At 41.1% G+C, this 26,488-nt stretch overlaps 1 protein-coding gene across 3 annotated transcripts in view; it reads right to left on the bottom strand.

Moving 5' to 3' along the window:
• adam12b (ADAM metallopeptidase domain 12b) overlaps nucleotides 1-23,222 on the bottom strand; it is an 83,079-nt gene extending 59,857 nt beyond the window's left edge. For 2 of the 3 annotated variants that reach the window (XM_084376206.1, XM_084376207.1), the window contains exons 1-4: nucleotides 23,194-23,222; nucleotides 22,229-22,829; nucleotides 8,430-8,551; nucleotides 6,232-6,305 (exon numbers count right to left, since the gene is read on the bottom strand). In XM_084376206.1, the coding sequence (XP_084232332.1) occupies nucleotides 6,232-6,305; nucleotides 8,430-8,551; nucleotides 22,229-22,343 (311 nt within the window). In that variant the 5' untranslated portion in view covers nucleotides 22,344-22,829; nucleotides 23,194-23,222. Of the gene's footprint in view, nucleotides 1-6,231; nucleotides 6,306-8,429; nucleotides 8,552-22,228; nucleotides 22,830-23,193 lie in introns of those variants that run through there. The other variant, XM_084376208.1, reaches the window with a different exon arrangement.
• Nucleotides 23,223-26,488: the final 3,266 nt, after the last annotated feature.

Genomic DNA, 26,488 nt, shown 5'->3' with positions numbered 1-26,488 from the left:
AGCTAGTTTTCTCCGATTTACTGTATCGCAACAGGAAATCAGAGCGTATTCGGCATAAGCATTGAGAAAAAGTGCAGTCGAAACAGCTAATAGAAACCCGTTGCTTGTAGGTGACTGGTGTTTAACCTTGTAATAATGCGTGAATTGATTGCAACAGGCAGAACAAAATGCCTTGGCATCCAAGGGAAAGTCACACAGAGACTTGGCACCAAAGTAAGAGTACACATGTGTTGGCACCAAACAGCAGTCTGAGGTCCAACGTTCCCCAACGGTGGCTTTGTCAGGGGCTCAGGTTGCATGGTGACAGAAGAGCAGCTCAGTGAAAACACAAGCATGCATGTGGAGAGCGTGGGAGGAAGGGATAGGAAGAGACAGCAAGAGATAGGGGGTAAGAAAGACCTAGATAACGACAGAGAAACAGCGGCAGGAAGAGAGCATCACAACAACTTGGTCACCGACGGGAGGGAACGGAGGAAGTGGGAGTGGTGGAAGAGAGTTGGTGCAAGAGGAAGTGTTGAAGGGCATCCATCTATGTCTATTCTACTTTCTCTAGTATATTCTTCAGGCAGGTCATGAGGTCAGTGTAAGTTTTTAGTTACATTCTATGGAAACCCATCATTACTGACTTGTCACACCTATAAAAGCTCCTTTTACAAGCCTGATTAAGCTTCAGAATTGACAGTCGAACAAGCTAGCAGCCAGTTCTTTTCCGCACAAATAGTGCCATTGAAGAGATGGAGCCACATACAGTTCAACGTATCTCCTTCTATTGACAGATCCAATTAAAGTAAACCTGGGATCTTTCTTTGTCCGGCCTTAGTAATAATATACCTCCTCTGTGGTACGACACATTGAAAGACATCTTGGCATTGCCAGCTGTGCTACTGAAATGGAGCACATCGTCTTTCCCAAAGAAAACACACCAAGGATGTTGCTATGGGGATTTTTTTTTTTTTGTCTAAAACATAATGATGTTGTTTAGATGTGGCCATGTGTTCCAAAAGGGCTCTTTTCCTCTTTTCTTTCCTGCCACAGAAGAATGAAAGGAAATGGTCTCACTGGGAAACGGATGGTCTAGTTAGACTACGAGCACATCAAGCTCATTGTGTTCAAGGAGAAAGCCGAACGAATAAAGTATTTTAACAAAAACAGCATGTTCGAAGTGGCAAAAAATGACAATACATTTTAGTTAAATTTATGGGAGAAGTGACAAAAGATTTGAGCAAGTGCAAACCAAATCAAAAACTACTCGGTCTGCAAGTTAACCTTTGAGAACGCACAGGCATCGATTCAGAGTTGTGCATGAGGGAGGACAGAAGTGAGAGCATTAACAGAGTGCTGAGCAGGACAAATTGTGCAACTAGATTTAAGATAGCAATGGGAATAGTCCTCTGCATAAACTCAAACCAAGAGCACCTGTTCAATTTGACCTGGAAGTGAAGGGTCATCATGCTAGACCCTTACTTCTATTTAGATAAAAGCTGGGGCAGTTTAAGCACCATAGGGGAGACGAAGGGCAGTATTTGGTGTCTGTGTTATCTCAGGGCCCTGACACACCAGACCGATCGTCGGTCGTCTATTAATTTCAGGGCCGTTGGTGAGTATGGCCCTGGTTGTTGCAGTGCGGGTACACAGTCGCCGCTATTTGACCCTTGTTGAGGGCTTTGTGGCTGATTGAGCAAGTAGAATCGCCGACGGAGCCCGGTTGGTGAGAGAAATCACTCTGATTGGCTGTTCAGCTCAGCAAGTCAGCACACAAGAAGACAAAAGGTAAAAAGAAAGAGGAAGCCCCACAAGCCTGTCACTTTAGGATCCATGATTTCGCCCATGTCGCGCTGTTTCTCTGGGTGCAAGTATTTTGTGATTGCACATTCAAATCCGATTCTGCTCTCAGGCCTTCTCAGACTTGCTGATGGAGTAGCACTCAGCATTTGTTTTGTGCTCTCTCCAATATTATTTGACAACATTTAACATTTGAGGACTTTTTTGTTGATCAAGCGATCCAATATTACCACAACGTGTCTGAGTTTTTCCACAACCCAAAGATATTCAGTTTACTGTCACAGAGGTATAAAGAAACCAGAAAAAGTATTCACAGTTAAGAAGCTGGGATTGGAGAAATTAGATTTTTTCTTCTTAAAAAAATACTCAAACCAATTAATCAATGAGCAAAATAGTAGCTAATCCATTTATTTTTACAGCTCTATATGACTCTCCTCTACTTCTTAAACTAAAGTGTGTTTTAGTAATTACCACTGATACATAATTGCCACTTGTGACCACAGTGGCTGCAGTTCATTAAAAGTAACATAGTATCTCTTCAAATGAGATAAATCAAACAATAATGGGCCTTAGAAAGCAGAAATTATAATACTAAATGTACAAAACTCAAGTAAGCGGGTCAGGCTGAACATCTTCGATACTCCCGGGCCGTCTCTCTCTTTCTCCCTCTCTCTCTCTTACACACACACACACACATACACACGCACACACACACACACACGAGCACCTTGGTCCCCCAGACGGAGCTATTGAAGTCTTTAATCAAGACTAATGTGGAATGTCCCATACGACCACCATTAATCATTTGAAGCTGGCCAACTGTGCCATTGATCAATGCTATACATCAAAGCAGCCGCTGCTGGCACAAGGCTGCAGGTCTGTCCAGCTCTGTTTGCACTATACAACACGTCAAGTCTTAAATATTGTATATGACACAGCAATTCCCTATGCTCTTAAGATAAAAAAAGAAACATGACAGAGTAATGGGAAAACATTTTCCCCCTTTTTAACCCTGTTAAGCTACTTATTTAAAACAAACTGACATTTGGGACAAAGAAGCTAATATGAAATAACACATAAGGCTGTTGAAACTGAAATCAAGCAGAGAGGCCGGTCTAAGGCATGTCCCCATATGCTGCTCGGCTACTGAAACCAAATTCAAAACTAACAAAGAGAGCAAAAGAACATTTTGCACTGAAATTACTTTTTTAGCACACACATTAACAAGCAGGAACATTTTGAACTGAGGTCTTTAGGGCTCTTCTTTTGACAACTGTGCTACATTTTTAGTGGCTTTGAAAAAGTGACACAAAATTTAAAAGCCTCTGAAATACAGAGGCAGTCCACTTACTGCCCGTGCTCTATGTTTTTATTCAGGCAGCGTGATCCCAGTGGCAGGCAAGGACAAAGAAGAAGTGGCCTCTACCATCCCTGGAGATAAAATCCAGTCCACGCTTGGGTGTTCGTGCAATGAACACAAAATTTACAAGGCGTAGAAATACAAAGAGTCTCTGACTAAACACACACACAGTGAACCCCACTGATTTCTCTCCTCAGTAGATCTGTACTTGTCTTGCTGTAGCCAAGTTTTTCTTGGGAACGAGCCAGGCAGCTAACTAACAGCAGTTTATTAATTGGATCTGGTTGCGTGTTTATATTGGTGAGGACTGAGATCATTTCACACTGGCCTTGGAACAGGTGTGCTCTACAGCAGTGCCAAAGGAGCAAACTGCACAGGCTCAGCAGATTCAAGCAAAAAAAAAGATGAGCCTTCACGGAAAACCTGCCATAACTGCACAACCTGCAGAAAGAGGCACCACTTAGTGAACTCTTCAACTCCACAACACATAATGGTTTGTTTGCTCATTTCCCCTTGATTCTGCAAACTTTCACCTCCAAACCTTCAACGTTTTCACCAACATTTCTCCTCAAGTACCATTAAAGTTAAACATATTCCATAATGTAATGCTTTTATGTTTCTCATCTGCTTGTTTCAGGGATCCTCCGAAGAAACATGATGCTTACACGGAGTTGAGTATTCAAACATTAGATGTAGAATCAGACCATTACATGAAGTAGAAACTGCACGATTTGAACTACAATTAAAAATGAGGTTTTCAGGGTCTGAACACTGCTTAGCTATTAAAATGTACTAATGACCTGAGGTGCTGTTAAAGAGGTTTAAGGTTTGATTAAAATATTCAACATGTATCTTCATATATATAATGACATTTTATGTTGCTGTGGGAACATCAGCAGATTTTTTTCAGCCAATACCAACAACTAATAATTATCTGCTTCTCATCGCTAATACCAATAAGATCAGTTATTAAATTATACATTTTGTCTCCTGTACTTTATATTAACCTGAGGGTATTCCACAGCTCTATTAAGATTTTTTCTGTTAAAAGATGTATTGCAAACATGTTTGGCTCTCTAATCATCTTCTTCTTCTTCTAGTTTTCTTTGTGTTTACTGGTGGATCGCAAAAGAACTTTAAAGATGCATAACACCACCTACTGTATCGGAGTGTGTAGATGCTGCGCTTGTTAAGTAAATGAAGACAATTATCAGCCGATAACTGATAATATAAATTTACCAATACATATTGTGCATCCCTAAGAACATCCCATACAGATGCTCAACTTCAGTATTCAATGAAGAATATATTTTCAGGAATCAAAATCAGAAAAATGTGACGCAGAGCCCCCCCATTGAGCTCTATTAAATGTCAGACCTATTCCCCACAGCCTTGCAGCATTAGACATGAACTGAACAGTGGCCTGAAAAAACATGACGTTGATGTGAGGAATATGAAGATATCCACACTGACAGCTTGCGTCAGCGAGTGAAGCCAGAAGGGCAGCTTTGGGCAGAAAAAAATATATAATTTGCATACCACACCTCGAAAGTGCTGTTATTATTAAAATTGCCTTTCAGCTTACATATTTTGTTGCTGCGAGGGAAGAAGAAAAACTGATACTCATACCCTAAATGGAAGCTTTTATCTTAATGCTGAGCAACTGAACTATCAAGCATATCCCAGCTATTTGTTAAATATGGGAAATACATTGGAGCTACATACATTTTTTTACTTTAAATTATTTTGAATAACATCAACGCTACGTCCTCCGCATTTTCATGTCGTCTGCCCTCATCTGTCCTTCTGCCCCAGACTGACTGGTTACAGCCTTGACAAAACAGCCCCATGTAGAGGTCAGAGACCACCTGTTCTGAATTGGCTGAACTGGTGAAGCGATATCAGAGGACACATCTGGCCTGACAGGGAACAGGCCGGATGGGAATGGCAGCATGCTCCTGGGCCTCAGGCTGGTGACGGATGACTCACAGCTGATGCTGAGGTCACATGGAGAACGGGGAATTAGGAAGGGTCGGTCAGGACAGTGTGTTTCTAGGGTGTCTGTAACTTCTGGATAGGGACATTATATTTATAGTAGTTTTTAAGTTTGTTTGGCCAGTAATTAGAATTGCGTTGGCCGGGCACCTTGAGTTATGGGCAGAGGGAAATAAGACAGGGGGAGAGGTGTTACTCGTTTATTGAAATTACCCAATTTAAATATTTTTCATAGTGGTTTGAGGTGCTAGCTTCCATATGCCTGATGTATGATAATTAATACTCATAGTTTAATGTCTAAATGTTGATGATAATAGCTGTTTTTCATTTGCAAACTGAGGTTCTGCTGTTTGAAAAGAGGAAGCAGCCTTAAAATCTCAGCTGTGCAATTTCTGTTTGTTCTAGAGTTACCAGTGATGAGGTTGGACCAGTTTCGGACCAAGTCCATCACTCCAGTGTCAATATCTGAATCCCAGAGCAGCAGGATGAAATATTATGTCTCCACTCCCTCTGAGTAAGAAACATTGGCAGAAACAGAACCTGTGATGGCGATGCCATCATTCTTGTGAGATTGCATATTTCCCAGGACATGTAACCTGGCCTGTACACACTTTTTCCTTTCTGGCTTTTCAGCAATCCCTCCTCTTCGTATGAAACAGTGCGTGCATCTACATATTTATAAACTCCAAATGATCCCCACCCCTCGTTTCACAGTTCACTGTGTAATTTTTTCGCAGCCTGGAAGGGAGTAGAGTGAAAAGAGGAGAGGGAACGCAAAGGAGGGGAGGACAAGCATGTCCTCAGCGCTCTCTTCAGCCTTATTCTTTTTCAGCTTTCATCTCTCGGCCCTTCAGAGATCCTGAACCATAAAATAGTCTAATCACTAGGGGACATATTATTTTCTTCCTCTTTGAATACACTATATTATAGCCCACTCCTGTACAACTGATCCTCTTCTTGCATATACAACTCCAGCCATGCATAGCTGGCAGCGTGGGTTTATCTATTTGCTGTAATTAACATAATAAATATCACATTTCCTCTTTCCCGGTGAGTGTGGAAGGAGAATTCAAACGAATGAGAGGAAAACTCACTCATTTCTCTCCAGCAACAGGATCAGCTGTTCCCCTTCTGCATTTACCAGCAGCTGGAGTGACGCAGGATAACCCTGAAACACAAAAAGATGATAGGAGCGTTAAGGTGGTGCCCGGATCTCTTCCATCCTGCCTGTGGATCAGCATGGGTTGTACACAAGGCAGGATGTGGCAAGGCACAATAGTATCAGAGGAACAGGAAGAAAGCGTCCACATCCTTCATTCAGAAGTGGGTACACTGGACTAGTATCACAATTTCACAACACCGAGTTCCCGGTTTATGGATTTCTACTAGAAAATTATTCACATGCTTTAATCTTAAATCTAAATACATTAACTCTGACAGGCCTGAGCAGGCACCGCCCACCGTGTTTCCGCATTGGTCTGCATGCTTTGGTGTCCTTTCTCAGTATTCAGTATATAATCAAAAAAGACATAGAAATCACACTTTCTACACTATGGGATCTTTACATTTTCTATCCATACTATCTCTTTAAAACTAAAATGCTTATAATTTTTTTTGTGAAATCATTTTTTTTTCCTGCTGTATCCATTTAAATTATTCACATTCAATGATTACTTTCAATAGTAGTTTTTATTGTTAATGGCGGAGTCCGCCTTTCCAGCACTGGCTTCAAATTGCCTCCACACTACCTATTGATAACAGCCACACTGTTTATTGTTCCCTCTCTTTACACTGCATAACAGCTATAATAAGTTACTGCTAATGGAAATGGCAAATCATGAGATGGGTGCTGCTGCTTTATGGCTGCAAGAGCCAGGGGCATTAAGTTGATGCGTGGGATTTTGCTCACAATGTCAAATGTCATTTTGGAATCAAATCTCAAAACAGAAAACTTTCCCAACAAACAGCTCTAAGATGACTTGACGCCTGTCAGATAATGATTGTTATGAGACTGAAAGATTAAACCAAAGCAAAGTAGCCATGCCTGTATACCAGATCATTCCCACAACATGAACATAAAAATACAGGATAAAGACAAAGAAACTTTCATGAGCCAGAAACAGATAGATTTTTGTATCACCGGTTGATATTTCAGATGTACTGTGTGCTGTGACTTCTCTTGGGTCTGCTGACCAATGCCTTCAGGGCATTACTTTGCCAACCGGTCTGCAGCTCTGTCTGAGAGTCAGCGTGTCTACCTTTGAGAGTAAGTCTGGCTGCGAGTATGTGTGTGAGGAGAGTGGATGTCACTGTAAGTAATGACTCTGCAATACTTTACGACTGCTTGATAACCCTCTATTGGCACAAGGAGCAGCTTTATAAATCTGTTCTGGGGAGGTTTAAGTCTGAGTGCAATAAGACAATCACCAGCTGCTCAAGCGGTCAGTTTAATTTGGAAAGGGTCAGTTTGTAGATAGCCTAAAGTAACACCACTCTATCTCCTCAACAAAAATGCCTTATGCCAGCAGTAGCTGATGGTTAAACATATCTGATGAAGTTGAAAACGGGGTGCTAAATTTAATCCATCAAGCTGAAAGTAGCTTTTTTTCCTTGTGCCTATGTGACATGTCGGTGATAAACAATTCATGCAATTAACACCACTGCCCTCCTCCTACTGACTGACTTTGAGAGAGGAGCATATGGCTAGAATAAAACAACTCTCTCAGATGGCGACTTCTCTGCACCAGGAAAATATGTTTGATTGCTCAGGGAGTTCTCAACACCTACGCATTTCCCTTCTCTGGAAAAGTTTCCTTAAGTTGTGGTGGGGGATGCCGAATTTCAAACATTTTCTTTTTCAACTGTAGTAGGTGGTTTCCCCTGCCTCAGAACACAAGTCTAAGGAGTCCAGATGGGGCCCAGTTAACTGCACGTATGTATGTGTGCATTTCTATGGTGCAAAATCTACAAGGCTGCTTCACGCTGAGTCATTCCCACTCAGGTTTGTATATTGCTGACTTGTAACACTGTTGAAAGGCTGACGACTTTCAGGAGTAATTTCACAGCGTGTATCGCCTACAGGACAACCGTGTATACAACAAACAAAAAAGGACGTATTTAAAACAAAGGAGTGGGAGCAAGCAAGGAGAGAAACCACAACAGGATAAACATTGCTGAGGAGGGGACTTTCTGCTGGAGAAAATCAAGCAAGTGGGGAACAGGCAACCGGGTAGGGAATCAAATGGTTATGTCAAACAAAAAGCCAGAGATCTGTCGTGGCCTTGGCATTTACCCTAGCCGCAAGCTGGTTGAGAGGTCTGCGCTCCTTGCCCTTCAGCAGCAGAGGTACTGTGGTCCCATAGCGTTCTGGTTTGGTTGCTTCCCCTCGCCGTTTAGGGTTGTCTGGACTACTTCCTGTAAAAAAAAAAGATCAACAGGACAGAATAAACAATGATAATTACAATTAACATCAAATTTAAAACGTCACAGATGCTTAAAAAGTACATTTTGTGAAACTGGCATGCAGGCAAAGGGGTCATGGATGTGGATCAACCCAGTTTTGTAATTTCCTCAATAATTCAGGCACACCAAAAATGATTCAGACAGGAAAAAAGCCTGGAACAAAGGCAGGGAATCCTATGAGGGGATGTGCTGTCCCCCAAAGGGCCACTGCAAGAGGACCACAGCCACAGACAGAGCATCAATAATAGATGTTCCCACACAGTTTATGAGGAACTCAGCCTTTACAATATCTCCATAACGGAATGGAGTTTATGAAAAAAACAACTGGCAGGATGAAATTGTCCTTTCCACTTCTTATTTCTCTTTCTATCTTTTCCTCTTTAACTTCATATAGGAGGTGAAAAAATGCTGCTGCTCTCTGTTTCCTCCTCATTTTCACTTCCTCTCTTAAACATATCACTTTGCTCCCCTTTTAAACCCTGACTGAAGTAAAATTAGCAAAGTTAGAAGCCAATTATGCTAACGAGCACTTGGAAGACTGGTCATTGGGGAGGCAAATTGAATGGGATGCATACTGTATATATATATATATATAGCATAGGAGGAAATATGATAAACCGGATCAGTGGCTTCAAGCAGAATGTGGGAATCACAGTCACAATTCCCTCTGCTCTCTCAGCTCTCCTCCCTTTTCTCCCACAGACAACCGAGGCTGTCTCTGATGCTCCCATGGCCTTACTGAGCATGTCTGTCTTGTAGCAGGCCGAGCAGGCTTCCTATGAAGCCCAATAAATGTTACAAACCCAGAGAGGAGCTGTGGAGATGGAGTACAGAGGTTGTTTGAGGTTTCACACTCCTGCTATCACCAAAGGAAGACAGAGAGAGCCGAGAGAGCGTGCTGTGTCTCTATTTACTGTACGTCTGAGGCCCGTTCCCCAATCCCTTGAGATACGCATGTAAAGCATCTGTTTGTCTGTATGTCTAGCGTCATGCAGGGTACAACAAGAGTTCAGTAGAACACTGAGCAGCGATACTGCAGTCTGACATACTTTGTTTACTCTTCTTCCTTCTCTCCTCCCAGCTGGAAATGTCTTCATTTTCAAGCGAGTCTGATAGTTCTTTTTTTTTTTTTTAGGGCGAAATTCACCGATGACTCCTTCACTGCAGCAACTGTATTTTTTACAACTTCAAACAGCCTTTGACGGCGGTTGCCCTGTGCTCTCACTGTGGCCCAGACTCTCCATTTACCCACAGTGCGTAATAAGCTAACATGGAGCTCATTATTATACCATGAAGTGGACCTCCTATATTTAATGGGGTATTTGAACATGTGCCGATGGTACTTTGTTGGTTTTAGCGGTACATGAAAACCACGTTAGTCAGACAGAGCAGCATGACTGAGACCACGGGCTGTGGCTAGAGTGCTATTAAAGAGGAGCAATAAAAGGAAAGTCAAGCAGACATCTTGTTAATAAAAGACTTCAATACGTCCACTGGTGTCCCTCCAAATTCATTAAGATCTCTTCTGCTTGAAACAAACTAGCTTGTACAATATGTCATCAGACCTCATCTGAGGGCGAAAGTGTTTATAGTTGTTCCAAACGGCCACACTCGAAAGGAGGGGGTGGGGCGGGACACAATATATTGCACAATTTTGGAAATCTTTTCTCAAAGGCATTCATGGTTTTACTCTTGCTTGTTCAAAGAGTTGATGTGATGAAAGTAGTTGTGTGAAGAATAAAAACAATTTCTTATTCCTTATTTCTCACTTTTGCACACTTGAAGCATGAAGTGGGCAAGCTTGTTAAGATTGTTTTTTTCTGAACATCACAAAAAATGTTGTTGTAGCCCTCTCCAATTTGTGTCCCTCAAACGCTAACGGTCTGAAATACACATTGTTTGAACCGTACTGCCCCTGTTAATGTGCGAATAACTTGTGCAAGTTTGTTCAGGCTTTTATGTACACCAGGCCTCAGTACAAGCTGGACGGGGATAAGAAGTTTGTATTGCAACATCCGTCATTGCTCCCTAAAAACAGCAAAGAAATGTGACATTCATGATCATTCTCATGGGCTTTATCCTCTTTGGGAACCTTTGAGATTCAAACTAAAACTGGGTTAATCCCATATGTTTTCTGGAGAGTAGCTTGATTGCTAAGCCAACCACAGTCGTATCCACATATTGGACACGGGGGAAAATCAGCTGCGGGTCATATATCTAAAAAACACAAGTCTGTTGGGCAGCCAAAAACATCTTTCCCCCCACTCTTTCTTTAAATAGCCAAAAAAACCCGATCTCTTTCACTGCTGACTCGATTTTGATGATCTAAGGATTTCTGCCGTTTTAGCTTTCCATCCTGAGCGTGACTGTATTACTAATTAAATGGTAGGTAATGCGAATTCAAACAGGAGTTGATGTCCACTTTACTCAATGGGGAAGTGACAAAGCCAACAATATAAACAAACCAAATGAGCCAAAATTACTTCAGTCAAACAGAGGGCGCTGCTGGACTCAGGACAAAAATCAAACTCATTACGTACACAAAGCATGTCATCTGCTGCATCGGAGACGATTCCTGAGGACTTTCACATTTATTTGTACATTCATTTATTCGCCTTTTTGAGGTGAAGGCTGCATAAATTGTGGGGGTGAAATAAGCAAGGCAGCTACACATGCATAAATAATACAGAGCATAATGCATATTTGCAGCATTATGTGTGTTCCCTCAAGTCTACAGTAGCAACAGAACATACTGCTCTTCATTCACAATTAATACTGTGTCTGCTCAATCAGCAATGTTACGTGGAGTCCCTCTGAGATGAACAACACAATAAACTGTGTGAGGAAGGTCAAAACTGGAGAATGAAGGACATGTCGTAATCTATAGGCGGGGTGTTGAGGGAGTGCAGGAGAGAGTGAAAACATCACAGTGTGACCTGAGAGACCTGCTGTTGATTAGTTGCATACAAACTATGTACAACCTACTGTGTGTATTTCACGGAAAATAAAGACCCCTGAAGGTTTAGATTTTTCAGCATGAGAATAAAAACATTACCACGCTTTAATTGAGCTTAAACATCCACGTTTGACCTCGGAAACAGCAATTATTAGGATTCCCCGATATGAATCAGAGATCAGCTTTTAACATTAGAGATGCGAATACCTTGATGTGCGGGCCCTGCATCGATATAAATGTACTATAAATCGATCGATGGCCTGATTTTAAAGTTAATAATTGGTTGACTGAGGCTTTGTTTAGCTGCTAATCCTGAGCAGCATCTCCAAATCTCATTTAAGGTTAAAGTTACTTTTACGAGAGTTACATTGGCGCCTCTGTTGCTAGTGGATCCATGCTTTCGAGGGATAAACATGGTTCACAGTCCACCATTAAGTCTAAAGTTTGGAAGACATTTGGATTTTAAAAGATAGAAGGAAAACTGGACAAATGTCTGGTCGTTTGTCAAGTCTGTAGAACAGCGATTAAGTTCACCGGTAGCACAATGGTAACACTCTCCCCGAGAGACGGTATGATGATTCGTATGCAGGAGGAATAAATCCGTGGATGCTAGTATAGCTTGCACGGGCAAGACAAAACAAGACAGTTTTCAATCATAACGCAATCATTTCATAACTGCCAAAATGAGGCACCTGGGCCTGTCTGTGTGAGACATTTTGTATTCATAATGTCTTAAATGTCTTCATTTATCTGTGTCTACCGCAGAAGTCATAATCACAGTTAGTAGGAGACAATCTAATGTGGACATTAGTGACAGTGCAACCAATCATTATTCTCATTGCTGCCCTCAGTGTGGTTTGAATATGACATTTGTCTTAGAGAGGAGACAAGAGGAGAAATGGTCAAAGTTGCTTAGTAGTGTTGATTCCTAAACCCTACAACAAAAGTGTGAAATACTACATTTCTTTTTTGTCAAAATCAGATATTTTATGTTGCAAACTGCCAGACAATCTCTGTCTGAGTTGCTCTTAACCACCCAAAGGTCTTGTCTCAACAGCTTTCAACCGAGGTCAAGTATAAAAGTGGGGAAACATAACAGGCCCTGGAGACATGACTTTTCAGTTATTTCTCAACACGGAGAGCAGGCCCTTAATAACAGCGGATCAGAGGATAAGAACTCTGATTATGGATTTGATAATGGTGAAGATTTAATGTTCAATATCTGCACAGCAGTGAGTTACTGGGGGAGCCTCTTTCAGCGAAGAAAAGGAAGATAAAGGTTTCACAATTACACAAAAGGACCAGTGTCATTTAAAAAAGGGTCTTGTGCCAAAACGCTGACAGGCACCACACAGCAGAGGTGAGCTCAACTGTTACAATTGGATTCGATGGAAACCTGGCTCTAACCTTCCAATCTTCTGGGAGTGCCTACCGTATTGATCATGCATATTGATCATAAAACGGCAACATATTGAGCCAAGCTGAAACCACTGCATGGATGTCAGATAAGTGTTATTATCAAGTTGGACAGGTTTGTTCAATTCTTTTATGCTTTTTTCATTTACTGACATGTTCAAAATACATTAAATATGCATGAAAAAAAAAATAGGAGCACCTTGAAATAAAATATTTTGACCTCTGTGAAGCTAATAATAAAATTTCTGTCGATACAAATATCAATTATTCAAATCAACAAAAAAAGAACATTACACACTATAAGCGTCACTTAAGTATTATTTACTGTACGGCTATTTATTGTTTAACATTACAGTATATAAAAAAATCCATCTACTGACACCTTAAAAGCTCACTATTTAACACATCATATCTAATTTGTTAAAACAGAACAATAACTACTTGAAATATACCAGATAGGATATGAGATATGATCTCGGCAAGAACACAAATAAGCTGAAGGTGATGTCGCTCAGTAGGGAAGGTTGTCTACTTGTGGGGTGGTGGTATGATTCCCAGCTTCTCCTGTCCACAAAGTGTTCAATGTCTTTACGACACTGAACCCCATTTTGTTTGCTATGGTCAGGCTAGCACTTAGTTTGCAAGGTAGCTTGCTGACATCGGTGTGTGAGTGTAAATGGGTGAATGAGAGGCAAATTGTAAAGTGCCGGGCAAATCCTGCCATTTACTATTTAAATAAGTGTTCAACTATTCCTTTTAGAGAATTCAAAGCTTTGACATTTATTACTATTACTAAGGAAATACTGGACTGGATTCAAGATTCAAAATTAACAGCAATTACTAGTTGCTTCAAAGCTTTTAACACTGCCATGACAACCAACGTGATTATACTCACAGTACAATTTTCACTGAAGTTTTGAAGCCCCAAAAATTGTATTTGGGACAGCCTTAGCTTGTTGTAAAGGTTATTAGCCATTGGTAGATACACTATACCAATAACAATATCTGTAAATCCAAACAGCACATTACACACACATCACAGAGGTTGCAGATATGATACGAATCTGTCACAGGGTAATATCAGGAGTAAAGGAAGTAGAAGAGTGGTGCTTAGTGCTCTGATCCAGGGATGATGTCTTTGGTGTTTTCTTACTTCTGCGTCAGACAAGTTCTACATCCTCTTTCACAAGAAATCAGAGGATTAAAGATAGTAAAATGTTTTCATCTTTTAGGTCAAAGTGGAACAAAGGAGCTCTACAAATACATTAGTGGAGCTTTCTGTATACATCCAATTACTGATTCCGTATGAAAATACCACTGACCTAAATACAGCAACGGAAGCTACACCTACAATGTGCCCTCGGAAATAAAGCGCTGTTAACAAAGAGAATGACGAATGAGGCCGAATTAGAACACATTTCTGCTCATGACTATCTCAATACAGTCGTTCCTGGAAGTAAAAATGGCATCCCACTACTGCTGCAGCAATTAACCCTTGATACCTGTGAGGGTGTGCTGACATTGATTTAATTAGCAGGAAGTCACTCAAAGAATAAGGCGATCAACATAATCTTAAGGGGTGTCGACCATGTTACAGGTTGTTACAGTAAGTCTTGTCACAGTTTGAAACTCAGCATTAAAATAAATCCTGGTTTCCTTTCATAACAAACACTCTTCCTTACAGCACATCAAAGAGAGCATTTTACAATTCCTCCTGTTAAAAGGCTTCTGAACAATCCTTTTGTATAAACAGTAAAAAAAAAAAAAAAAAAAACCCTGCTGCTGACACAGCTCATCTTCAATATAATAACTCCAAGACTAATAGGACATAGAAAAGTAGACAGCATTGTTTAAAAAAAGGAGGACATCTGTAGCTCTCTGAAGTGCGAGCTACTTTGCTGCAATGAATTGACGTTTGATGCTAGAAGCAACTAAAAAGACTCAATATATCATCCAGTGAAACATATGTATGGGCTTCTCTTCTGTGTTGAGGCTAAATGAACAAATGCATTTTTCATCACTGCGTTTCATCTTGAGCAGCATAATGAACTGGCTAGCTTACGCTGTTAGTTTGTGTTCTTCAGAAATAAGATGGAAATAACAGTATATTCAACAAGACATTGGCCAGAGGCCAGTGTAATTTCCAGGCACTTGTAATATTCAAAGACATGCTCTGAAAGCCCTGTTTTTAGATGTATTTAGAGATCACTTTAGAGGGGCAAAATTATGAAATTATGTCTGCCATTGTCCATGTATACCTGCATTTTTCTGGGTGGACGAAACAAGTGAGACTCAAGTGGATAGTTGGGAGCTATGTTTATTACAAAAATATTTTCACACAAGCACACAAACATAAGTGCTATTTGGCTGTGCCAAAAATGGAAACAGTCTCTAAACAAAACGTAGGTTCCACAGCCATGCTAAAAGCTTATGTCAAACAATGCTGATATTGAGTCAGCACAGTATGCTGTTTTATCAATAGAAAAATATCAAAACATGTCACATTGTTTGACTAACAAGACATTACACAGTATGTGTGATGTCAGTTGTCAATCAAACTGCTACTTTGATATGTTACTGCTAATTAAACTTCACGAATGGACATCAAAAAGCTTTAATACCTATGTTTCCAATGATTTTCTTTGGAGCAATTTCAACATCATCTATAACTTTTTTTTTCCCAGCTGTGAACAGTTCCTCCATTTCCTTAACATGATCAAAAGCAAGCTAAAGAAAAACAACTGCATTAAGTACATCCTGTCCACTTTGAGGACACTTTATTTGGTCACTTTTTCGAAACAGTCAAGATGTAGTATGGATTTGGTGCACACAGTGTTTGTGTTTACCATGGTTATCATCTCAGTTTACCATGATGGCATGCTAACATTTACTGATCAGCACTAAACATAAAGTATAGCAGAGGCTGATGGGAATGTCTTTAGCTTTGCAATTATTGAGTCCGAAATCAAAGTATAAGATAACATTTCAAGCCAATCCATCCAATAGTTAAGGTATTTGGGTTCGGGCCAAGTGGTGAACCGACAACCTGACTACTAAAATGTCAAATCGACAGGGTCGGGCCACACTGATAATGTGGCTAAAAGAAGTTATCTTCATCAAATAGAGGAATTATGTTATTATAGAAGAGTTAATCCTCTACTGTCTACTGTATTTTTCCAACCATGCAGTCTGGCTCCCCTATCACCAGCATGGGCTGCACAAAATGGGTTTACAATTTGACTGCCAAATGGAACAACATTATGTGCCTTTAATTGACAGAGACCAGACAGAGAGACACAGAGAAAAGGGACCAAGAGGCACACACAGAAACAAAGACTCCCAAAGCTTTTCGCAGGAGTTGAGAATTTGAGTGTTTCCTCATTGCCTCATTTCAACAACCCTACCCTCTATCAACTCCCTCATCTCTCACTTTCCCCAGTGATGACATACTGGAGTAATTAGCGCTGAAGCTGAGAAGGTGTTAATCCTGGATGTGGGACCCCCCGATCCTTTCCAAACAGAACAGCCCATTATTGGCCCGATAGAATAAGCTGCGAGGTCAGCAGCTCACAGTGAAATAATGGTAATAGGAGACTCTCAGGGTGGGTTAGTGAGATTTGCTTGTGTGTCCCATTCCCATTCTGTGAGAGCAACAGTGGAAAAGCCAATTCCCATCTTGTCTTGCACAGATTTGGGCATTATGTCTCAGCTCTGGGGATTTCAGTTGGGAGGATTTGGGGATTAACAGAAACTTATCACACATGCTGGGTCACCTAGCAGCCACATGTAGGGGAGATGGGGTACCGAAAAATATGGATTTTCAGCCACACTAGTGGTATGGCTCTGTGGGTGGCAGTGTCAGCCAGTCCTCAGGATTGGTCAGTCGGTCAGTAAACCACATTGCTCTTTTAACACGCATATAAACACACACACTCACACGGACACATATAAAAAAGACCAGCTCCTAAATTTCTGTGGGCAAAGCACAATCAAGAACTGCCTTAAAGGTCTTTCTTTACAAGGGTGTTTACTCCGTGTAATAATCTTTCAGCAGCTTTAATTCTGTCCATTCTCATCCACAATGTGAAGGCTGATGGTTTCAAGTGCATGACTGGATTTCAAACAAGAATGTCTCGGAGTGAAAACGCTGACACAGAGGTGTGATGACCTTTCTGTTGTTGATATTATTGATGTGGGTCGACCTGGTGGTTCAACAATTTATACTGGTGCATCCGCTGTCTTTTCTCTCATTTAACTGAAACCTAATATATCTTGAGAAGGACGCTCTGTCAAAAAAATAAATAAATAAACAAGCAACCACTGTTCTAAAGAATTCATATGTTCACTGGCTCTTTTGTGTGCACCGAAATATTCCCCATTTCCTCTGCTACACCTCTAGACTCTCATTCATTTTAAATATGAGAGCTGGTGTTTGCATGTGTGCACCCCTCGGAAATCAAATATCTGCCTTCATTCTGCATTCTAGCATAAATATTAAAAGCTTGCTGTTCACAGATGTATGTTGTAAGAGCTGTCACTCTGTGTTTCCATCCCGCTTCACTTCTATTCATTATTCCTTCCTTCCTCTCTTCACTCAACAACATTTCAGAGAAAATTGTCTATCCTACAAAAATATCAGAGCTTTCCAGGAAGTATGACACATTCAATCACCACAGTAAATGGAGAGAAAGGTAGGTGACTGCCTTCGCACCTGTCTCTGTGTCTCTTTTGGTTATCTGAAGGCTGATGCAGATTGAGGGGGGAAATGCAACTACCCTCATCCTTATCACCTATGACTGATTGCTTTCTGCCTGGTGGTGGTCTGCAGCTCTGTGGTGGTCGAACACCCGGATTCCTCACAGTTTCACGATAGACCTCTCACATCTTTTTCCTTTCTCTCATCGTCCTTTTCTTAGTCGTGACATCTGGGATCGCTCAGAGCATTATTCTATGCGTGCATGTTAGTTTCACAGATTAACACACAGCAGTAAGCCTCTCTGAGCTGCACATGTGTGTAGTATGGTATGTTGCCATCTCATAATAACAGCTTATCTATTATATCTGTGATCCTGTCATCCTCGGGCAGAGCTGCACGTGGTGAGTAGGGAGAAGCTAAATCACACCGATGGCTATAATGACCAATGATGCTTAACAGAGGGAGACATTTCTAACTGTGTCTCTCGTTCCCTCGTGGCCAACAAATCAATGCCAGCCTGCCCTCAAAATGTCAAGCAACAGTCACCCTAAGGGTTTGACAGACAGACCAGGGTGAGGTTATTTCTTAAATGGCTTCTGCAGAAAGTGGCTGTTCTAACCCTAACCATACATCAGCTCTACCACAGACTGAAAGATGGGTGTGGGTTACATCGCAGGAAACTGTACTGAAAAGTGAGATATGCACCTGAGAGCGAAGGGAGTGTGTGTGAATTTCATTGCGTTTCAGGGCACTCGGGGCAGGTTTTATTCTCCTCTACGACACTTTGTTTAGACAACACAGACAGTTCTAATCTTCCTAATTAATTCTGTCTGATGCCGCGGTTTGACCAGATATCCTCAAATCTAATCCAGGTCATTTGGTTCTGTCTCTAATTATTTATTGAGTTTCCTCTGCCTAGAGAAAAAAAAAAAGATCAGACCTCGGAAAACCAGTTGATATGCAGAGGAGAGACAAAGACAGACAGAAACAGAGAGAGCGATTCATCAAAGATTTGTAAACACAAGCCTGCTTGATTTTTGCCCTTATGAGACTTCTTTTAGTTTTGCTTTTAGCGTTTTTGAAAACTAATGAGTAGCCTGCCAATTCAACTACTCATCACCTTATTTGAACTTTGTAAATTCTTTTATGAAGTTTTTGCAAAATTTAATCACCCTGACATTTATACATCAGCGGTTCGTTTCAATTCAGCTTTCGATGAGAAATGTGTTGCTATTCTGAGAACCACTCAAGGAGCAATCAGTCAACATTTTGATCATTTCAAGTATTCTTTCTGATGTTATAAAGGCAAGAATGAGTAGGATTTATTCGGTGTGGTTTGTAAAGCCAAAACTCAAACTTAGTCTTACAGACACTGCCCCAGACTCCGAGAAGGTCAAAGGTGATGATTGAGACGGATAACTTTTGTATGAGAGTATGACGGGTAGAACTAACCTTCTGTGGAACAGAGATTTTCTCACCTTCGGGTGATTGAGTTTGTATGACTGTCTCTCTGCAAATCACAAACTGAAATGAGCTGACTACAGCAGAGCACGTATTCTTATGCTAATAGCTAAACTCTTGCATAGCCAGACCTATCTGCACAATGTTGTTTATATAGGTTTTGATGAAAATCCTATCCATCCTGGCTTCAAAATTTTACGCAATGCAAGATGGACAATATGATACAGCAACTATTTTCAAACACATTTGAATACGACAATGACACAGAATCCTATTTTTTCTCTTTGGTACTCTCTAATTGACTCTGTGCTTCTGATTTAATAGTCTATGGTGTGGATTTTATTTGGATTGCCTCATTAAAATCTACCTGTTGACTTTTACAGTGCTTCCACTTGTTGGATTTTTCTTACTGAGTAGGGCACTATTGCTGGCTTCAAGGCCAACATACACATGACATGTTCAAAATCACGCCAGAAAGTCCTTATTATCTGATGCATCACTAAATTCAAAAATTGCAAACACAACTCAGTGTTTGAAAGTGATCCAGGCTGCCAATTGCAGCTGAGTGTTGGTGCACTGAGAAGTGCTCTGGCACTGGAAGACTAAATGTCAGTCAGCTCTGGTCCAAATATGGCTGCCAGATTTGGCAGAGTTTATGGGGTTGAAGACTGGATGGTTTTTGGCTGAGAACGGGTCTCGGTTAGCATCACTCAGGGCTAGCTTTGCGCAAGTCTGGCAAGTCTGGCTCACTCTGGCAGGGCACTCTTTCCAGATCTGGTTCGTGTCAGGGAACCATTTGTGCCGGATTTAGGCCACTGTTGAGCCAACCCATTTTGATTAATTACATACCAACCAACCTGAGTCCTTCTACCCTCAGGCATCTTGATTTCCCTTCTAACGATTATCTCATATTCTGTTCCACTAATGTGTAAATTTATATTTCACTAATTAATGTATCACTCCAAAATTATACAACATGTCCCAACAACGAGAACGATACAGCAAATGCTTTCTGCCCCGAACTGCAGGACCAAATCAGTGCCTTTCAAAACTATTTTTAAAAAATCAGAGAGGAAGAAGAAGAATTAAATCATACCAAAGTGACTTGATTAAGGTTTTGGAAGATGGTTTGGACCAAAAAAAAATACCTCACTGGTAAAAAAAATGATTGATTGTCAGCAGGAAACGGGAAGTAGTCTCCTCTGCTTGAAGTCTGACATTTTTCAGTCCAGTCCCCTCTGCTACCTTTCTCTGTAAACTTTGTGACTCTACACCAATGCCATGTTTCCTAATACTTAAAGCTACCAGAGAGATTTGTCACTTAAACATAAATACATGTCATTTTGGGGCATTTGCTGAAATGACTCATGCTGACATTTTTCTTGGGAGACCAACATTTAGAGCATGTGTTTTTGTGCAAATGTTGCCATACTGCAAATATTACACTTGTTTTTTTACTACATTTTTGAATGACACGTTATGCCAATCCACTTGTAGGCCTTTATGCACATGTTTATTATAGATTTAGCATCCACGATGGACCATAAAAGCAATTCAAATGAATAAATCTGGGACTACGCTTTCTATCTACAGCTCTTCTCATTTCCACCTCCTGCCATCATTAAAGGAAAAAAAAAATCAGTAGAACTTCTGAAGTGAATAACACTTTGTTGATTTCTTTATCTATTTCCAATTAGTTGAACAGATCCAAACAATGTTGCAGGAGAACCGAGGAGGAGTGTGCCTCGAAGAAAAACCTCCCCAGCCTCATTCTGGCTCACAGACTACAGCATGATAAAGACATTGTAGTGCTGTCTCCCCGCCGAGCTGGAGGGAGGCCATGACAAACATTTCAGAGGGAAGCTGAAGTCAATACCCTGCTGACATCAAAGAGGTGGTACATACTGCCCTATTTCAATACTCACACTACCCCTTAAAACTATTTTTACTCCCCGCATTCATATATCAGCGAACCCTCTGAGTGAGAGCTCTAATGACCCCACATTGAGATAACGTGTGCGGTAAACATCTCCTGAACCGCATCTCTCTATTTCTCACATGGGTAATTTTCAGGGAAGCATTGCTATAATTTGTGAGTTACCATTAATGATGCGCCTTCAGGCTGCATGTTTCTGGCACAAAATTAGCAGCAATGAGCTGTGTGTGCATTTTGAAGATGTGGTCTTGCATTGCATTTGAATTTTTCTGGATGAAATACATTTTTATTATTAGGATATAATCCTAACTTCTATTCTTACCATAGTGTTGACATCTTTTTATCTATTCTCCTGTTGACATGTGAGCACTGTGCATATTGTCTCATTGTGATGATGACCATGCAATGTTGTCTTAGCAGTACATTGTATGTATCTGAGTCACCTGAGGTAGAGTTATTTAAGTCTTATTCATGATTGGAGCATGCTGGATCCTGATTTGCAAACATGCCACAGAAAAAAGTTAAGCAGTCCAACACATTTTAATCTAAATATAGATTCCCTTAAACCTGTTGTGTTTTTTTTTAAAATCTTTTTATCTCTGCTGTTTGTCTTGGTGCTACATGCACAGGCGCACACACACTAACGCACAAACCATTTGCATCCTGGAGCCTGCCCTGTCCCACACACACACACAATTCCCGGTTGTCACTGGCTCATTCATTTAGCAGATTAAGTTTAGCTGCATGACAATAACATCCTGTTTAGTTTATGTTTACAACCTAAAGATGACGCTGTATCTTCCTGGATGTTGAACTCATCTTTCTGCACTTCCCTTTATTGTTCCATCTGAGCAGAAAGATGGATCTAAAAAAACAAACTCTTTCCCCAACACGTACAGCAAGACAATGACAGGGCTGTGTGAGGAGAGATGTGTCAAAAATAGTCCCATCATGCACATCTTTTAGTCCTTTAATATATAGGAATTTCTTTAAGATACAATAAAGTAACTCCACTATAAACAGAGCTACTCACACTGCATGTGTCCTGCTGAAAACATGAATGAAATCATGTTCACTTCACAAGACTGTGCCTCAAAATCTGCAGTAAACGAAAATGAGCCAGTGACTTATACATTGTAACAGTGATGTATGTTGCCTGCTCACCCTCCTGTGTGTTGTGAACCGTGCTGTCAGCACTCTCTGCCGCCGTGGACAGGCACCAGACGCGGAGAGCGAAGATCAGAAAGGCAAAGTTCCTCCGCCGCCTCCAGGTTCTCATGATGCCCGGGCTCGGTGGGGTGAAGCCGGGGGGAGGGTGGGGGGACAGGAGGGGAAACCACTCCGGTCAGACTGCGTTGTAAATGCAGCACGACCAGACACTTGACACGGGGGACAGGGGTGGATATACAGGTCAAAGCGGTTCACGGTGGTGTAGTGGGAAAAGCCGGTGAGGGACAAACAGCTTCACCACCGAGAGTCCAACGAGATGCGGCAGGCTGTCATTTCAAGACAGAAGCTGTCAAAAACTTTTCCTCCCGACACCAGACGTCTGGCGGGCAGCGGTCTGGGGAAAAACGTACAAACACATGTGTTGGCTCAACGTGTCTCCTGTGGAGGTGTTGCTCTTGTTGTGGAGGTAGAGCAAGCCGCGGTAGAAAAGGCAGAATGAGAGGGTGATGTTGGAGAGTAGTGAAGCGGGCTTGTCATCTCCTCTCGTACCGGAGCAGCCACACTTTGCCATGTGCGAGTCAGACTCCGCTGGGTCCTAAACCCGGACACATTATAGCAAGTTCAATTAGCTGGCAACCAAATCTGATTTTGGGATTAAACATTTACCATATTCACCTATTTACCCACTTCCTAAACCCCAGTCTAAATGCACGCCAAGAACCATTAAGGATGTTTAATTATCTGCTAACCTCCCACAGCTAGCATAACGTTAGCATACTCAGCTAACGAACGTTAAGTATGTAAATCGCACAGACCACAGGCAAAGAGTAATAAACTAGCTGGTGTTCACTTTGCAAATTTAGAGAAAAACTAAACACGTTCTGTTCTTTCGCTTTTCATTTATTAACCTCAAAAATATAAAGGTATTTATTTCTTAGTCATACAAACAGATAAGACACCCCATCTTCCTTTCGTTCATGTTAGCTCGTTAGCTGGTAGTCATGTAGCTAGCTACATTTTTCAAAGAATTTTATTAAAAGAACAGTAAGGAACATGTCAACTAATGAACAGGGTTTGCAGCAAAAAAGAAATATAGGTCGTTATCAAAAGCAGATGGGGGCGGGGACTACAATTGTACAATAAACATACATAAGTACGGAAGCCCTGGAGGGCCATGCATTCATACATTTTATTTCCTGCGTTTCCGTGATAACGAGTTAATTTCATTTGTTTTCTCGAGATCTCGTTATTATCTCGAAATAACAACTGCCGTTTTCCTGAGATAACGGGATAATTTTCTCGAGATCTCGAGATAGTGAAACTTTGTTTTCCCGAGATAACGACACGATTATTTTGAGATCTCGAGATAATGACTGTGATATGATAGGCCTGAGATTATGGAGACTCCCGGGACCTAGTAGCTGGTCAGTTATGTAGTTAACGACGACATCAGGCTCACTTAGCTTGCACCGCCGGTATAGCTGAAGCCTTGCTAACCGTCTTTTTAGATTACGCACACTAATGTGCGTAATATACAATATTATCTGTAATAGCAAGTCATAATGCTATTTCAGCCTGTGTCAGGCCTTGATTGAAAAGAGATGTGACGCGATGATCGATATCCTCCTGCTCCACTGACATTGCTACACTGAATGATGTTTCCTGCAATGATTTAATATACTACACTATCGTTTTGTTTTCTCAAGATCTTATCTCGGGAAAATTATCCCATTATCTCGGGAAAACGGCAGTTGTTATTTCTAGATAATAACTTGAGATCTCGAGAAAACAAATGAAATTAACTTGTTCAAACACAGGAAATAAAATGTATGAATGCATGGCCCTTTAGGGCTTCCGTACATAGAACTATAGATTATGTTGTAATACACTTCCAAAATCACATTTGCATACATAGGCCTAGGCTATACATAATTCAAATGACGATCTCATCCAAAATATTCCTTTCTGGGGCAGCAGCTCAAAACATATTTAGTTATGTTGGGTAGAAAGTTACAATTCTGGCATTGTGAGATACTGTATTTGCCCAAAAGACACAATCATTTTAGCAAATTAAAGATGTTGGTGTTGTTGTCAGCCTTTATCAGACCGTACATTCTCAGAGAGTGAACAAAACATTACAACCTTTCCCAGAAGATACACTTTTAGCACAACTTATTCATGAATTTGTCTTCTTCTTCTTCTTCCTCCTCCTTTTCTTGACTGTTACCCATACACATGCTGTATAGTGACTAGTGTAAATTAATTGTATGAACTAAATCTTTCTCCAACCACTGTGGATGGAGGCGTATCACTGCAAATCAAAACATTCATTCATTAATTGTAGATATAACAAATTGCAAAACATAGGCCTATGATACACTCAATAAAAACTTTGATTTATGTCAACTTGTTTCAGTTCCCCATGTCCCTGTGGCTCAGTCTCAACTGCTTTCTGGTGTGCTAAAATGTCGTTTTTTGTTTTTGATCAAGTGTGTCCGCAGTGGATTAAGATGATGGACTCCTCTCCAAACTCACTCCTCTAAGATGTGATGGATGCTGCCTCAGAGACACAACCAAGTAAGATACAAAAAAAGCTTTGAAAAGGGCACTTCCCTAGACAGTTACCTACTTTGACTATGGCACTGCTCGAGATGTAATTGCTGGAAAATGTAGTGTGAAAATGAAATAATGAGTTGTGTAGACTGAAATCTATGCATGTACGCTGATGGGATTACAAGCTGACATTTGAAAAATGTTAAGCTTTTAACCTGTTGAACCCTTTACTAAAAGTTTCGTCTTGAAAACTTTGAGGTATCGTTTGAAATAACGCTGCGTGCATCTACGCTTGTCTGCACAACGCGCCTGTGTCACGACTGAGGTTTGTAATGTTGAGATTAAATAAGAAGCACTTCATGATTCATTTTCAGCGGGTATATTGTGTATTTGAAAAAGGATTCAGCAATCAAATGGTGAGTCAAACCCCATTTTGCAATTGTGTCTTCTTTCTCCCTATCTCTGTGGCCAGACTCTCTCACACATACACACACATACACAACAAACTGTCATCACCGTGGCCTCATCTGTGTTTTGTGCAGGCTACCTGGTCTGGTTTAGTCTAATCTTTTTTAGTGTGTGTGTACGCTGCAGGCAAAAAAAGTCACAGATGTCTCGGCGCAGGCATCGGTTCACAGCACATCTCCACTGGGGCTACAAAGCGCAAGGAAAAGAGGAAAGTTGCAGTGGTTTGTCTGAGCTGACTTTGATAGAGTTGTTTCCTTTAAGTCCTGCAGTGTCTTAGTGTATCTTCATCTTCTCTCTGAAGAGTTTTATTCTAATGTTGTTCACTCGTTCCCAATTTCAGTGCCCACATACAGCCAATATTGTAGACTTTTTATATCGATGTTATAATCCCAATCCTAGAACACAAAGCCACTCCTGGAAAGAGATGTCCACGAGGCTAGATGTTCGGCTCATATGAGAGCGAGGGAAATGACTAATGAGTAAGCACTAACAATATGTGGCTATGCTTCAGTGTACACAATTAGCCGTGTAATCTCAGACAGCATTCTCCTTTCTTAGCCAGACATATCAGCGCCACCCTCAGGGCATCCTGAGTCAGTCAGAAGCCAGTCGAGGGGGCATCGGAGCACATAGTTCACATTATGGGGAGATAGCAATGTGACATATAGACACATGATGCCTCGGAGAGAGGGAGGCTGACTGACAGGAGGCTTTCTCCTCGTATACAACTGCCTGTCAGTCCGTGCTCATCATCTGGAACCGGCCTACATGGCAGGAGAGCAGTTCTCCCAGGCGGATTATTCTTTAAAATGGCCTTGCTGGCACGAGTAAGGTCACTAGATAAAAATACAGTTTACTACATACAGTAAGTTGCTAGAACCTTGCAGTACATGTCAACTGGTCAATCATTTTCATAATGGAGGACCTAGCATTTTGTCTGGGATTTTAAAACACTGTATGCATTTACTCCAGAGCAACTCGCTCGCCCACAGTCTACCACAACAGTATGTGTTTGTACAGCGTGTGCGGCACATGTCCTTTCCCTGTTCTCTCTCCATCCCAGCAGGCTCTGTTTAAATGCCACAGAGATGTCAGTCACCTTTACAGGCTATATGTGGACTGCAGTCCCAGGCAATGCTCAGAAGTCTCCTCTCTTATTACAATGTCATCTCTGGTTTGGAGCTCGCTGTGACAAAGGCCCCTTTCACAGCCGATGCGCGTCTCCTGAGTTCG

Source organism: Pagrus pagrus (assembly GCF_965226575.1).
Source record: "Pagrus pagrus genome assembly, chromosome: 15".
NCBI classification, from domain to species: domain Eukaryota; kingdom Metazoa; phylum Chordata; class Actinopteri; order Spariformes; family Sparidae; genus Pagrus; species Pagrus pagrus.
The sequence above is the reverse complement of the archived record's forward strand: the minus strand, read 5'-3'. Positions and strand labels throughout refer to the sequence as shown.